Here is a 12,577-nt window from a genome sequence, read left to right as displayed (position 1 = left end):
TCTTTTGGTGTCCGGTAGAATTAATTATTCTTGGGCGTGGAAAAGAAAGGCCTCTCAGAGTGGAGGATATATTTCCTAATTCCGGCCCGCCACCTTACCCACCCGCTCTACAAAGGTGTCTTTCAAAGTCAAATATGGACAAGCACTGTGGTCTTGGGGACTAGTTACTGTATACCTAACTCAAACATGTTCCCACTTTCTGTTTGTAAGCGGATGCCCTGTTTTTCCAGCTAACTTTTGCAACACAAGAGTTGTAGTTACACGTTTAGCAATGATTTGATGATCACTGAAACCTTTTAAAGGCCATTAGCACCAGCAGGCTTAACTGACTCGAAGAGAAAGTCACTTCTTAGTTGAAGGACACTTGCCTTGCAGCTCACTCCACCGAGATTTACAGTCTCGACTTCGGAAGAGTCCCCTTAATTAGTAACAAATGGCTCAAGAGTACTCTGGCGTTACACATCTCCGTATTCCTTACTCCGTCGTACTTGTCATGGTTCGTGATGCGTTTCGTATTTACCTGCCATGGCAGCAGTTTTGCCTGGAAGGGGGAAGTCTGTTGCGGCCTTTCAAGAACGCACAAGTGGTTGCATGCACCATGAAAATTAATAGCTCCTATGCCAAAGACAGTTGCGTTCTCATGGTTTTAATTAACACTGACATAATGGGACTGTGTCTACACCCCCACCCCAACTACAGGGGCTATAATTAGAAATCAGTGCTTTACATTGTGATGTCTAAATGATTGTCCTGCCTTGGAAACGATTTCCGTTGCTCCCCCTTCAGTTTTCTGTGTCCACAGTGCCCCAGCACATACAGGAGTGCTGCCCAAATTATTCTGCCATTTCCCGAATCACGATAAATGTAAATTTTATAAATCTATACAAAAAGCTTTTTTTAAAAAAAAAAAGTTTATCTATTTTGAAAGCGCACATGCATACACACGAGAGAGAGAGCGCGCGCGTGAGGGGGCGAGCACGTGGGGGGGGGTGGGTAGGGGCAGAGACGGAGGCAGAGAATCCCAAGCAGGCTCTGTGCTATCCGCGCAGAGCCCGACGCAGGGCTCCAGTCCACAAACCATGAGATCATGACCTGAGTTGAAATCAAGAGTCAAACGCTTAACCACATAAGCCACCCCGGTGCCCCTATACAAAAAGCTTTTAAGAAGCAGGGTGTAGACATTTTTTCAACACTTAATATTTGTTTTCACTCACAACCTTTATAAACAGTAGGATTGCAAAGAGGAAGGTAGGACTTGAGCTAATAGGGAAGGGAGTGGGATGGGAGGAGTGTGAAGGACTGAGGAAACTGAGCGGCATACTCTCAGGACAAAAATAGAGCCCTCTGTAAGCAGGTCAATACAACTGATGCTTCAGTCTTACCTACAGTGTGTCTATAAATATTCCTGAGTGGGTCCTGGTTAATTCCATGTATTTTGTTACGTCTTTAAAATCCTGTTCTCCGGACGCCTGGGTGGCTCAGTCGGTTGAGCGTCCGACTTCAGCTCAGGTCACGATCTCGTGGTCCGCGAGTTCGAGCCCCGCGTCGGGCTCTGGGCTGACGGCTCGGAGCCTGGAGCCTGCTTCCGATTCTGTGTCTCCCTGTCTCTCTGCCCCTACCCCATTCATGCTCTGTCTCTCTCTGTCTCAAAAATAAATAAACGTTAAAAAAAAAATTAAAATCCTGTTCTCAAGGAAATGGGAGCCTCTCATCGTCCTTTCTTCATGAGTGTTCAGTGAATTCAAAAACTAGGAAGTTGTTGAATAAACTCGTCACGTCTCACAGCGTGTTTGGGTTCCCTGTCTTTTTTTTTAACCATAATTTTGGGAAAGATTTTCCCCTTATTTTTATTGGGTGCTTATGTTACCAAGCAACCGATAAAATCTAGATCTTTTTTTGTTTGTTCAGTACTATTGGCTTTGCAGACCCAAAAAAACGTTGCAGCAAATGTATGTCAGGGACTGGAATAAACTAAAAGGAAATGTGTTTTTAACTTCAGTGCAGCTTGTTGACTGCCATCACTGTGTAATGTGGCTTAAGGCTCGCTCTGAATTACTGAAACGAAATCCAGGCTGCGTGAAGAGTTCCTCTCCAGCATTTTTCTTTTCGTCAGGCTGCTTGCAGTAGTTTTTAAGGTGGTGCTTGGAAAATGGAGGTTATTTAGTAGAAAGTCGCAATCTATATTAGAAAAGTCTTTGCAGAGAAGGGGACTTTTCTGCAAAGCCTTTTTATAGCAGAAATGGTGTGCGGATATCAGCGTCAAATGTATATCTTGAGGATGGCAGGAATGAGTATCTTATGAAAGGGAAATGAGGGTTCTTCCTCCCTCCCATTGACTTTTACCATGAAACACAGACTGCCTCCTAACATCCTAAGACACTTTAGCCTTTAGAAAGACCTTGGTCAGTCTTGAAGGATTTTCTAAGACTTGGAAATTGGCTATTAATATATTGTCATGGGTCACTAACTCAGATTTTGATTTGAGTTCATATAGAAGTGTTGAGTCCTGATGATGTCCCTTTTCTACCATGCTGCCCCCCCCCCGCCAAAGTAAACAAGTCAAAGCACCTCATTCTTTTTTTTCAAGTTTATTTATTTTTGAGAGAGTGAGAAGGAGCAGGGGTGGGGCAGAGACAGAGGGGCACAGAGGATCCAAAGCGGGCTCTGTGCTGACAGCAGAGAGCCCGACACGGGGCTCGAACTCAAAAACTTGTGAGATCATGACCCGAGCTGAAGTCAGACTCTTAACCGACTGAGCCACCCAGGCACCCACACCACCTCATTCTTACATAAATAATGTCAAACCTTTTTCATATGTGATGCCCCACTTCCTAGTAGAAGTTGATCATCGCTGCCACATAGCTACAGTTCTTTCAAAATGTTAGAACTTTGGTAAAATATGTGTATTGTTTTCTGGAGTTGTTGTTGAAGTAGCTCTTTTTTTCTCCATGTGCAGCAGTGTTTGCTTGAGCTGTTGAACTCTTGGTGAGCAGGGGCCGGTGAGTGGCATATATATTTTTTTCTTCGCCCCTGTGGCATCTTAAACCATTGTGATGTTATAGCATTGGCTGAATAAGTCCTTGTTGTTTATTAAGTAGTATGTCCTCTCATCCAAGGATCTAGTCAAGTACTGATCCATGTGGATAAACATCCCTCCCCATCCCTGTGTGTGGATACCCTATGCTGGGTCTGGGGAGCTGTGGAGAAGGCCCAGCCTCACGTGCTGCCCTCACGTTTCCTTCACTGTTCTCTGTTACTCAAAAGAAGCCATTCCGATACTGAAGGAAGTTGAGAGTACCTATTCTAGAACCAAAAATGCCTGCATGCAAATCTTGGCCGTTTACTGGACGATCATGTGTGAATCCCTTCAACTCTTTGGACCTCGGCTTTCTCATCTGTGAAATGAAATGATAATACTCCTCTCATACGATTATTTTGAGGCGTGAATGAGTTAATAGACACGCAAAGTACTCAGAACAGAGCCCGGCACCTAGTAAGTACTCTATAACTGTATCTTACGTACTAATAAAATCCAATAAAAGCTATCAGTAGACAGGTAATTCTGACATAGAGCAGAATATTTTACTCTTCAGCCTTGACATCAGGACCTTCATGATCATGAAACCATAAATGCTAAATAAGCTTTTTTCTCCTGAGCCCATTGATCCATTCTCTTAGTGGTTCAAAGGGGAAAGGGAAGAATGTATAATTTTCCCTTCTCTGTTTCTAAATACCATTTTGAGAAGTAACTCCTCTAAGAGAGGTCTGAGAAAACGTGCCTTTTATCAAAGTAATCATAACCCCTACTCCCACTCCTACCCCAGCCCCTAGGATTCTGAAATTACTGGCATCAGAGTTCAACAGACCCTTACAAACCAAAGGAAAACCTCAAATGTTGGTCAAGAGTTGTAACCCAAAGGAACCATGGTGTTGAACATTTTTTTTTTGATTTTTAAACATTTATTCATTTTTGAGAGACAGAGACAGCGGAAGCAGGGGAGGGGCAGAGAGAGAGGGAGACACAGAATCCAAAGCAGGCTCCAGGCTCCTTGCTGTCAGCACAGAGCCCGACGTGGGGCTCAAGCCCACAAACGTGAGATCATGACCTGAGCTGAAGTCGGACACTTAACCAACTGAGCTCCCCAGACCCTTGGTGCTGAACACAGGGATCAAAGGAAGCCCTTGGAGTATAGTTTACCCCTTTTATCACTCTGCATGCGGCCCAATCTACCACTTGGACTTGGGTCTCAACGTAAATGTACTTTACTAAGTACTTACTTTAGTAAGTTATTTGGGGACTCAAGTCATTGATTTTGAGGGTTACAAGGGAGTAGCATGTGAATGAACTTGAATTTCCGTTGAAAATAAATAAAGTCCCAGAATGAAGCTCTTGAGGATTCTAAAAGATAGGTATCCATTTTGTTTCTTTTTTTAAAAAAAATTTACACCCAAGTTAGTTAGCATATAGCGCAACAATGATGGAGTATTACTCGGCAATCAAAAAGAATGAAATCTTGCCATTTGCAACTATATGGATGGAACTAGAGGGTATTATGCTAAGCGAAATTAGAGAAAGACAAATATCATATGACTTCACTCATATGAGGACTTTAAGACACCGAACAGATGAACACAAGGGAAGGGAAGCAAAAATAATATAAAAACAGGGAGGGGGACAAAACATAAGAGACTCTTAAATATGGAGAGCAAACAGGGTTACTGGAGGGGTTATGGGAGGGGGGATGAGCTAAATGGGTGAGGGGCGTTAAGGAATCTACTCCATTTTGTTTCTCCCCTGTGTACTCCGGAGTCCAAAGGGAGAGCTGCTCCTTGGCACTCTGGGTTCACCATCCTGAGCTTGGCTGGGTCGGTGAGAGGGGGACCCAAGGCCTGGGGAGTGGTCACATTGTTGCTATTACCTCTGGGGGTGGGGATGAGCATTACAGGGGACCCCTGTTTCTTTCTGTTTCCTGACTGTGTTACAACCCTCCTCTATACCGGGGCCTCATTCTCACACAAGGGTTTTGTTTTCCCAGGGTCTGAATTCCCTTCATGTGAAGTTCCTCACGGTGGTCTGGGTAATGGTTGTGAGACAAAAGATTCCATTCGATTTGCCCCAACATGGCTGTTGTGCGTGTGCTTCCCCATCGCAGTTTTCTTAGAACTTTGCCACCTCTCCTCGGTCCTGGTATTTAGTATTTCCAGAGCATGTTATAGCTCAGTTCCTTGTGATCGTTTTTAGTGGTTAGACCGCCAGTCCTGTGTGGAGCATGAGCCAGTGCTTAGCCAGAGAATGAAATGGAAAAAGTCGGCCAAACCCAGCTTCATAATCTTCCTTTAATAAAACTCTACTGTGTCATTTCCTTCAGTTTCTGTTTTTCAAACTCGAGCCAACGTGTCCCTGTGTTAGGGAACTGTACTACAAGATGTACTACATCCCAGATCTGACTTACAGTGGAACTAAGAATACAGCGGACCACGTCCTAGAGTTTAAAAAAAAAAAAAAAAAAAAAGAAGGAGAAAAAGCTCTCTCTGGAAAAAACTGTTTCTCGAGTATAACTCTTGGGCTTTTCAATTTTGCTTATTTCCTAAAGGCCCATACCATTTTGGAATGTCTGTGTGCCTTCTAGAGCAAGTTCCATATTCCAACACAGATTCCTACCTGCCTCGCGACCTTACCGCAAATACATTCCAGAGTAATCCCCACCGCTGAGATAAGTGCTCAGTAACTATTTGTTGGCACTTTAGCTTTCTACATGTTTTTGTACTGAGACATTGTTTCCTCTTTTTTTTTTTTTTTTTTTTTGGAGAGAGCTGGCACCAGCAGGGGAGGGGCAGAGAGAGAGAATCTTAAGCAGGCTCGAGGCTCAGTGCGCAGCCCAACTCAGGGCTCGATGCCACGAACTGTGAGGTCACGATGGAGCCACCCAGGCGCCCCAACGTTGTTAACTCTTAAGCATAATATTCAACAAACGCCATAGGCTATTCTGTGATTTCTCGTAGAGATTTACATTCTGACTCTTTACGTCTCTCAAGTACAGGCGTTCAGCAGTATCATTAAAGAGGAAAGCAGCCGATGCCCCAGCTGAGGGTTTCATGTCTGGTGTGTAGTAAGAAGACAGGGAAGCACGATCCGTCTGGGAAATGTTTGATCAGGTGCAGTTCTAGAATCAGATGTACAGGGTGACTGTCAGCAAGTCAGTTGATCTGCTTGGCTTTGGTTTTCTTATCTCTTAAATGTGAGAGCCTGACTATGTGATCTCTAAGGCCCCTTCCAGCTCTGACTTCTGTGACGCCAGGATTGTCCAGCCACCTCCTCTCTCCAGGCCTCTTTGCTCATCCACAAAATGAGGGGGTGGGGAGGACAGGCGTTAACCGCCTGTGACTTTCAAAGGAATGAACTTTTAGTCATCCAGACTGGTTGGGGAGCCAAGATTACATGCTGGACGTTAAAACATAATTAAAAGGACTAACATGGGCCTGGTTAAGACTTTGGAAAAGTCCTAATTCTTTATAGGGAATGTTGACTTTAACATAAACGGGTACCACCTTGTTTTTGGATGTTCCCGCCCCGCCCCTTTTAGGCTAGAGGTCTGGTGAAGATAAGAGGGTGTGTGTGTGTATACATCAGGTAGGAGCCCAAAGGTGTTAAGGTTTTCTCCTGCTGGTTCCAGCCCCCCCCGCCCCCTGACCTCTGCCCCGGTTCCTGTTCCTAAGGGTACTGCTGATAAGCGGCATCCGAAGTCACGCAGAGGAGGTGAAGTGCGCGGCCAGACTGCCCTGGGTCCCAGCATGTGCTCCCTGCGCTGGTGTAAAGTTCACGTGTGCAGACCGAGAAGGATGCACTAATCCTCTCCTAGGGACCCCGAAAGGCCGAGGCTGGGGAGAGAGAGAATGGAAGACGGGAACCTTTGGGCAGCTGCCAGCGAGTGATGCCTCGCCACGCTTTCTAAGCATCGATGAAAGCGTATGGCCCGTGGAACCAGCTCTTGCGGGCCTCAGACAGCATCACCGTATAGAAGTAGAAAGAGGAGGGGCTCCCGGGTGGCTCGGTCAGCTGAGCGTCTGACTTCGGCTCACGTCATGATCTCACAGTTTGTGGGTTTGAACCCCACATCCGGTTCTCTGCTGTCAGTGCAAAGCCCACTTCAGATCCTCTGTCTCCCTCTCTCTGCCCCTCCCCCACTCACACACACCCTCTCTCTCTCTCTCTCTCTCACTCTCTCTCTCTCAGAAATGAATAAACATTTAAAAAAAAAAAGAAGTTGGGGCGCCTGGGTGGTTGTCGGTTAGGCGTCTGACTTTAGTGGCTCAGGTCATGATCTCACAGTTGGTGAGTTCGAGTTCTGTGTCTCCCTCTCTCTCTGCCTCCACCCCGCGCCCCACCCCCACACACTCTCAAAAACAAATAAACATTAAAAAATTTCTAAAGAAAATAAATTAAAAACAATAAGTATAAAGCAGACACTAAGTGGACGGCCAGCCCAGTCTGACCTGGGTACCGTTTTTCATCCTTGCTACTTCCCTTCGTCGTGAACTTTAGTCGCCTCCTGTGTCGTGCCACATGGAATCTCCGTGTCTGCCTGGTCTTCATGTGCCTTCAGGCCCTGGCCACACGCACCCTCCTTCCTTGGCATTCAGTCTTAGTCCCCGCACCTGCTCAGCCCCACCCGCTCGGTACGCCCTCTTACAGCCCGTGTTCATTTCCCTCTCCCCGGCTTGGACGGTCTCCCTTCATTTGGCCAGTTAAATCCAACCCTTTCTTCAAAATGTAACTGAAGCCTCCTCTCTTCCATCAGGTTTCCCCCGAACACTGTGTTGTACTGCTCCCGGGCCTCGGAAGGCCTCCTCCTCACCCCACGTTTACATTTACTCAGATTCACGTCTGTAGAGTATTTGTTGTTTTTTCCCTTCTGCATAGCTACTGGCACAGAATGGAGTACAGACTGGGTACCCTTCTAAACCTTGATTGGGGGATTAAGGTTCAAAGGACAGTCTTGTGGTCTGTGTGTTTGAGAAGAAGATACGCTTGGGTCCCAGTCTGGCAAGGCAGAGGCCACCCCAGGCCAGGCATGGCGGGCAGGAGGAGGTCACCTCTGCTGTGTCTCGTGGCCGATCCCGGAGATTTACTTGTAAGAGGACTTTGAAACAATTGAGCCATGGAAAATGAGAGTGAGTGAGTGTGTGCAAGACAGAGAAGGACTGGGAGGGAGGAAGAATGGGAGTGTACAGGGTGGGAAATCCATGCACCTTGATGATTTAAGGTTAAGCCCTGTTCCTCCCTCCCTCCACCCTTGTTCCCAGCCTCCCTCCTTCCTTTTATCTAATCTTCCTCTAGAAGAAGCAGGCCGGGCCCGCTCAGCATGGTCTGTCACAACTCATTCTCAAGTTGAATTTGTGGCCCAACCTTCAGGGTCAACTTGATGGACTTGGAATTTCTGTGTTATCTTGGCCCCACCATTGTCTTTCTCTTCTCCCAAACCAGGTGAACCCCACTGCCCAGTGTACCCACGCCTTGTTGAGGATGGTCTACTGCTCCCACTGCCAGGGGCTCGTGACCGTGAAGCCATGTTACAACTACTGCTCAAACATTATGAGAGGCTGTTTGGCCCACCAAGGGGATCTGGATTTTGAGTGGAACAATTTCATAGGTGAGTAAGCGAGGGAAGTATTTGTGTCATTGGAGGTAGCTCAACGCCAGCCATAAGGAATGTTGTAATTGTCATCTGTGAAAGTTCTGTTCAGTATTTATTGTCTGCCAGGGTTCTGACTGTACTCAGAGTTCATACCGTTCTACAAGTTCATTTACTTGTAGAAGACATTAGACACGGTGAGTAGCAAGTTTTAATAATGAGAATGGGATTTTTTGACATTTTCCTCCTAAAGGTCAGTTTTCGTTAAACACGATAGGTTTGTGTCCATGTAGATGCTGGAGTACAGCCATCACTGAGTGAGCTTTTTGTTTTTTCTTTTATGCTTATTTATTTATTTTGAGAGACAGAGAGAGACAGAGAATTGAGTGGGAAAGGGGGAGAGAGAGAATCCCAAGCAGGCTCCGTGCCGTCAGCATAGAGCCCAACTCGAGGCTTGCTCTCACGACCCATGAGCTCATGTCCTGAGCCGAAATCCACCCCCTGAGCCACCCAGGCACCCCACTGGCTGAGCTTTTGAATCATTACACCTGTCACACTGTGACCAAATCTTCTGCATACTGGACGGATACCCCTTGGGTATTTGAAGTGCAATCCAGTTGTAAGAATTTAGGAGTTCTGTTTCTGTAGAGGATTTGATAGAAGTAGACCGCTCTGGTGGGGACGGAGGGGCTCTTGATCTAGTCATTTTAGAGGTAAACACTCTCAACGTGCACCTGAAGCCCGGCATCCAGACCGCCATGTAAGCGAAGGACCCAATTTCCGAGAGGGTTAATCGACATCTGTGGGAAAGGACAAGTGAAGGCTAATTTAAATGTCCAGTCATCGACTCCCTTGACGTGCTTTTCATGCATAGCTTAGTCCTAAAACATCAGTATGGACGTTCCTGTGATAGTGGCACCGAATACACATACTAACAGCTCACAAAAGCAAACTTCGCTTCTTCCCCCAGCCCCCAGTCACATTTGTGTAATTGCAGAACTTAAGTGCATACAATTTGCTGGCACTTTTGGGGGGGGATTGGAGTGGGAGAGAATGCTTTCTAGTCTGCATGAGAGCTAATTACCATATTAAGTCTGTTTGAAAATGCATCAATAAATTGGCTCCAGCAGATTCTTGAGCACACTGACACAGGGGAAAAAAAAAGACGTGAATATTAAGCACTTCGGCACAATTGTAGCCTAAATAGCTCAAAGCTAGAAGACCTGAGGAAAAAAAATCTACGTGCAGAAAAGCCGAATCCCATGAAAGGGAAGGCCTAAGACCAGCGAAGGCAACACGCGGACAAATGGCGCCTCATGCCCAGAATGAAGCCAGGGGGGAGATCGTTGTTTTCGACTGTTTCCCATGGCAAGGAAAGCTCGTGGCATTTCCAGATCTAAAGTTGATGCTTTTGCTCTCTCTCTCTCTCTTTTTTTAATCCCACCCTCACCCCCACACCCGAATGCCACATTTGCAGTTCAATTTTGCTAACTTCATTCTTGTAATGTTGGTTACCCTTTTTACTTTATAACACCTCACGTACTAGTTCTCGGGGCAAAGGAGTAGAATTCGCCATACGGTACCAACGACGTACGGTGACGGTCACCCAGTTTTGCCAACTTGTGTCCGGATCCGTTAGGAGTAAGGTGCAGAGGGGGGCGTGTCCCTTGCACTAATTCCTTTGTTCAAACACGTCTGGCAGAAACTGTAACTCGTGGCATTAAAACACAAATTCCCCCGTTTTTAACAAAATATTTTTCCAAGGGCCCACATCAAATCAAAACCGTGCTCTGGCTTGGCTTAATTAATGTTTTCAACCAGGTACTGTGAGGCTGAGGTGCTGCTGTTATTCTTGTTGAGAGTCTTAAAAATTACATCTGTTCCCTTTCAAGAAACCAAATTAAACCCAAGTGGAAATCGATAGGATTTCTGAATCAATTTTCCTCAGTTATTTGGAATGATCCTTTTTTGGAGGGATGAGGTGTGTAATGGTATCTAAACCTAATTTTTAATGGGTATTTTATTCTTTCTGTCTAAAAGGCCGGGAATAATAGACATTGTTCATCCCCTGTGCTTTTTGTATGAATTTTCACCAGGGTTTAATTTGCTCTGTGGTTGTGGAATTCACTCCCAATTTACATGCCTCAGCTATAAGTTCTTTTTTTTCCTTTCTTTGCAAAGAATTTTGCTTTCCCCTTTAAACGGCTGCAGTTAATGAATGGTCAAGGGCTTCCCCCCACCCCCACTTCTTTAAATCAGATCTTGGGGTTAAGTCGGGGAAACTGCCTTTTGTTCTCCCAGTCAGTCATGAGGCCGAAGGTGTGGGTTTCTGATCATTGGCGGCACAGTGTGAAAGGAATCGCTTTGCCTAGCGCGAAGGGGACACTTTGTTGATGGGGCGGGGCCGACCCAGTGCCAAATAACCTGAGCACTGAAGTCCTGCAGTTGGTCTAGACCCTTGGAGACACTAAGCATAGGTTTTCCACATCTGCCTTCTGGCCGCCACGTCCTCCTTTTCCTTCTGAGTTGCATCTACAGTGTGGTCAGCCTTTATCCAGATGGATCCAAGCAGTTTGAAGCGCCCTGGACTTGGTTTTGGAAGAGGTTGGTTCAAGAGGTCAGCCAAATACTACCCCCCACCGCCGCCCCCCCCCCCCCCCACCGAAACAAAGCCAGTTTCTGGAAAAGCATAAGTGATGCTTGGTTGCGCCTCGTTTTCCATCACCTACTGTAGCTGCGTTAACAGTCATCTGACTCCTAGCCAGCCTTATTCATGTCACACGTTGCTGCCAGCATGAATTTTGTATTGGGGTCTTAGGGTTGCTGGCAGGAGGCAGGAACCAGTCAGACACCCCGCAAATAAGAGGCCGGCAGCCTAGACCAGCCGGAAGAAAAAACACCAAACCAACCATCTTTGGATGTCTCTTGGGGCTTCGACATCAGGGCTCCTACGGAAGAGCCTCCCTGACGGCCGACCGTGACTCCCCCGGGGGTGGGAGGCAGCTCGCGCATTCTTCAGCCGCGCAGCGCCCAGCGCCATGGCACCGGCCCCAACAAAGGCCCGGCTTCCCTCCATTCCCAGAGTTTACAAAGACGCCAAACAGCCAGAAGAATCGGGTTTATGTTTCCTTTCAGTCTTTCACAAACACATTAGCGATCTGGCCTTTCCTCGCCACTAGGGGAATAAGTAGTTTCAAAACGCGCTGGTTTTTTTTTCTTGTTTAAAGCTCTGCATTTTGGATGTTTATTATCTGTCTATTCATAATATTTTTATTTGGAGCAAGCGACTTCTTCGGCGAAGAATGTGCTTTCTGTACGTGCCAGCCCTGATGCTTTGACAATGATGAACACATTTAAGTTGTGCTCCACTTGTTTACAAAAGTCTCCTTTTGCTAGCACATCAAAAGCATTTTTCCTCCTCTAGGACAATGGTATATTCATGCCGGCAGCCTTTGCTTAGAGGTTGGAAGCGTCACTTTATTGGCGCTTACCACAATGCAACCTGAAACTTCATTTGTTATTACTTAAAAAAAAAAAAAAAAGCGCATTTCACGGAAATCTGTTTGTGGTTTGTGACATCGCCATTGCAGTTGAGAGCAATGATCCCCGTGCCTTAAAATGGTGTGTTGTATTTGTCCTAGGTTCAAGGTGAAAGGTTGATGGCCAAATTTGGTGTCATTGATATGCTGATGCTAAAACTCCTTTGCACTGGAAAGTTTAGGTAGGAGATCCACGTGGTGGCCTGCGGCCTTCTTTGAAAAGGGCACATAATAATCTTCTGGAAACTAGCCCTCCTTTCTAGGAGCTGTCCTTGGCCTACCTGAAGGCTGTGGATAACATGGGCCTACCTACCCTTCTGCCGTGCTTTCGGCACTAGAGTGGAAAGGGGAGAGAACAAGTTGAAAAGTCCAGTGCTTGTCAGGAGTGTCCTTTTCCCATTCGGA

At 46.3% G+C, this 12,577-nt stretch overlaps 1 protein-coding gene across 1 annotated transcript in view; it reads left to right on the top strand.

Moving 5' to 3' along the window:
* The window catches only part of GPC4 (glypican 4), a 109,438-nt gene that overhangs the window by 91,165 nt on the left and 5,696 nt on the right, over positions 1-12,577 (top strand). The window contains exon 4 of the mRNA XM_042974912.1: positions 8,486-8,651. Coding sequence (XP_042830846.1) covers positions 8,486-8,651 — 166 coding nt within the window. The remainder of the gene's footprint in view (positions 1-8,485; positions 8,652-12,577) is intronic.

The sequence above is a fragment of the Panthera tigris genome, chromosome X (genome assembly GCF_018350195.1).
Source record: "Panthera tigris isolate Pti1 chromosome X, P.tigris_Pti1_mat1.1, whole genome shotgun sequence".
Taxonomy (NCBI): domain Eukaryota; kingdom Metazoa; phylum Chordata; class Mammalia; order Carnivora; family Felidae; genus Panthera; species Panthera tigris.
The sequence above is the reverse complement of the archived record's forward strand: the minus strand, read 5'-3'. Positions and strand labels throughout refer to the sequence as shown.